This window comes from Atta colombica, unplaced genomic scaffold, assembly GCF_001594045.1.
Source record: "Atta colombica isolate Treedump-2 unplaced genomic scaffold, Acol1.0 scaffold276, whole genome shotgun sequence".
NCBI classification, from domain to species: domain Eukaryota; kingdom Metazoa; phylum Arthropoda; class Insecta; order Hymenoptera; family Formicidae; genus Atta; species Atta colombica.
The window spans coordinates 280,184-281,628 of NW_017259377.1; the positions used below are offsets into that span (position 1 = coordinate 280,184).

The 1,445-nt window shown below is 31.1% G+C and overlaps 2 protein-coding genes across 2 annotated transcripts in view; both read right to left on the reverse strand.

Moving 5' to 3' along the window:
* Positions 1-398: 398 nt before the first annotated feature.
* LOC108689761 (cyclic pyranopterin monophosphate synthase accessory protein-like) lies at positions 399-1,225 on the reverse strand. Its single transcript, XM_018196692.1, has one exon. It carries the CDS (start codon positions 1,119-1,121, stop codon positions 561-563), a length of 561 nt encoding a protein of 186 aa, XP_018052181.1. The 5' UTR covers positions 1,122-1,225; the 3' UTR covers positions 399-560.
* A 26-nt stretch (positions 1,226-1,251) lies between these two features.
* The window catches only part of LOC108689759 (molybdenum cofactor biosynthesis protein 1-like), a 1,955-nt gene continuing 1,761 nt past the window's right edge, over positions 1,252-1,445 (reverse strand). Inside the window, exon 7 of the mRNA XM_018196690.1 lies at positions 1,252-1,338. Coding sequence (XP_018052179.1) covers positions 1,283-1,338 — 56 coding nt within the window. The 3' untranslated portion in view covers positions 1,252-1,282. The remainder of the gene's footprint in view (positions 1,339-1,445) is intronic.

Here is a 1,445-nt window from a genome sequence, read left to right on the forward strand (position 1 = left end):
TCAATCAATAAAACATCAATCAATAAAACGCTAAAATTATCATGATTTTCATTATTATGCGTAACAAGGCTGCGTTCAGTTTGAACACTCACGCGCTTATAATCCATTTTATCTTTATCGTTCATTAGATGTAAAACAAAGATAGAAGCGTTGAAAGCATCCAAACCGAATATAGTCCAAATAATATTTTATATCTTTACACTAATCATAGATATACAATTATAAAAATATTCGAATTAAAAATTGACAATATGCAAGATTTAGTAATGCTTTCATTGACATTATATATACATACATAAAAAATATAATTATCCCTCCCTTATCATATAAAATATATATAAAATTTTAATAATTTTGTGCATATAATAAATATTGCAAGTAATCTAAACATAGTAACGCTCTTTCTTTAGACATCTTTGAGTCTTTGTAAAATTCCAAGTTAAATGATACGTATAAAATTGTACTCTGTTCTATATTATTTAATTATTCACAGCAGAATAAAAATCTTCCTGTCAATAATAATTTGTGCTATCGACAAGACACTGATACCAGCCTACGTTTTATATTGTAAAATCACTTTTTGTACCACCCTTTTTCGACACCAATTCTATACCATATATTTGCATTGTGCCAGGACTAGCTGCGTATTTACACATATCATAGATTGTCAGAGCCGCTATACTCACAGCGGTTAAAGCTTCCATTTCGACCCCGGTTTTGCCGATACATCTGACCTCCGATGTGATTTCGACTCTGTGCGATTCCTCGTTCAATTTTAAGCATACGTTTACATAAGACAAGGAAAGCGGATGACACAGAGGTATCAGATCAGAAGTACGTTTCGCTGCCATAATACCAGCCAATTGAGCCACTGATAACACATCGCCCTTCTTTACATTGTTTTCCGCGATTAAATTACTGATGACAGGACCAATCCTCACGAATCCCCTTGCTATCGCTACGCGTTTACTATCATTTTTTAATCCAACATCCACCATATTCGCTTTACCGGTCTCGTCTATGTGTGATAATGATGAATACATTCTAATACTTGCATTACTTTTAAGATACTTAGAAATGTATGGAAAATATTTGTACTGCATTGATATGATATTACTCATTTTGCAGGGAAATTTCTCCTTACGATTTGCTGCAACGTAAATATGTTGTAAAATTAATTCTAAAAGATATTGTTAACATAATATAGTTAACAATTTGCGATAATGTCTGTGCACGTTTCGACAAATCCGAACATATTTTAATAATTAATTATAACGATCAATTAACCTCCAATTAGTATCATTGGCCTATTTTCCATTTGAGTAAGATTGAACATCCCTGAAACAGCAGAGATAAATTCGGTTTGTCGATACTGCTACAGTTTATTTAAAATAAATAGAGAGGAAAAAATACTTGGAAAAAATAATATATAATAATAATATATA

Bases quoted from the DNA above. Each gene is read 5' to 3' on its own strand.
- LOC108689761 (XM_018196692.1), bottom strand. From the start codon at position 1,121: ATGAGTAATATCATATCAATGCAGTACAAATATTTTCCATACATTTCT.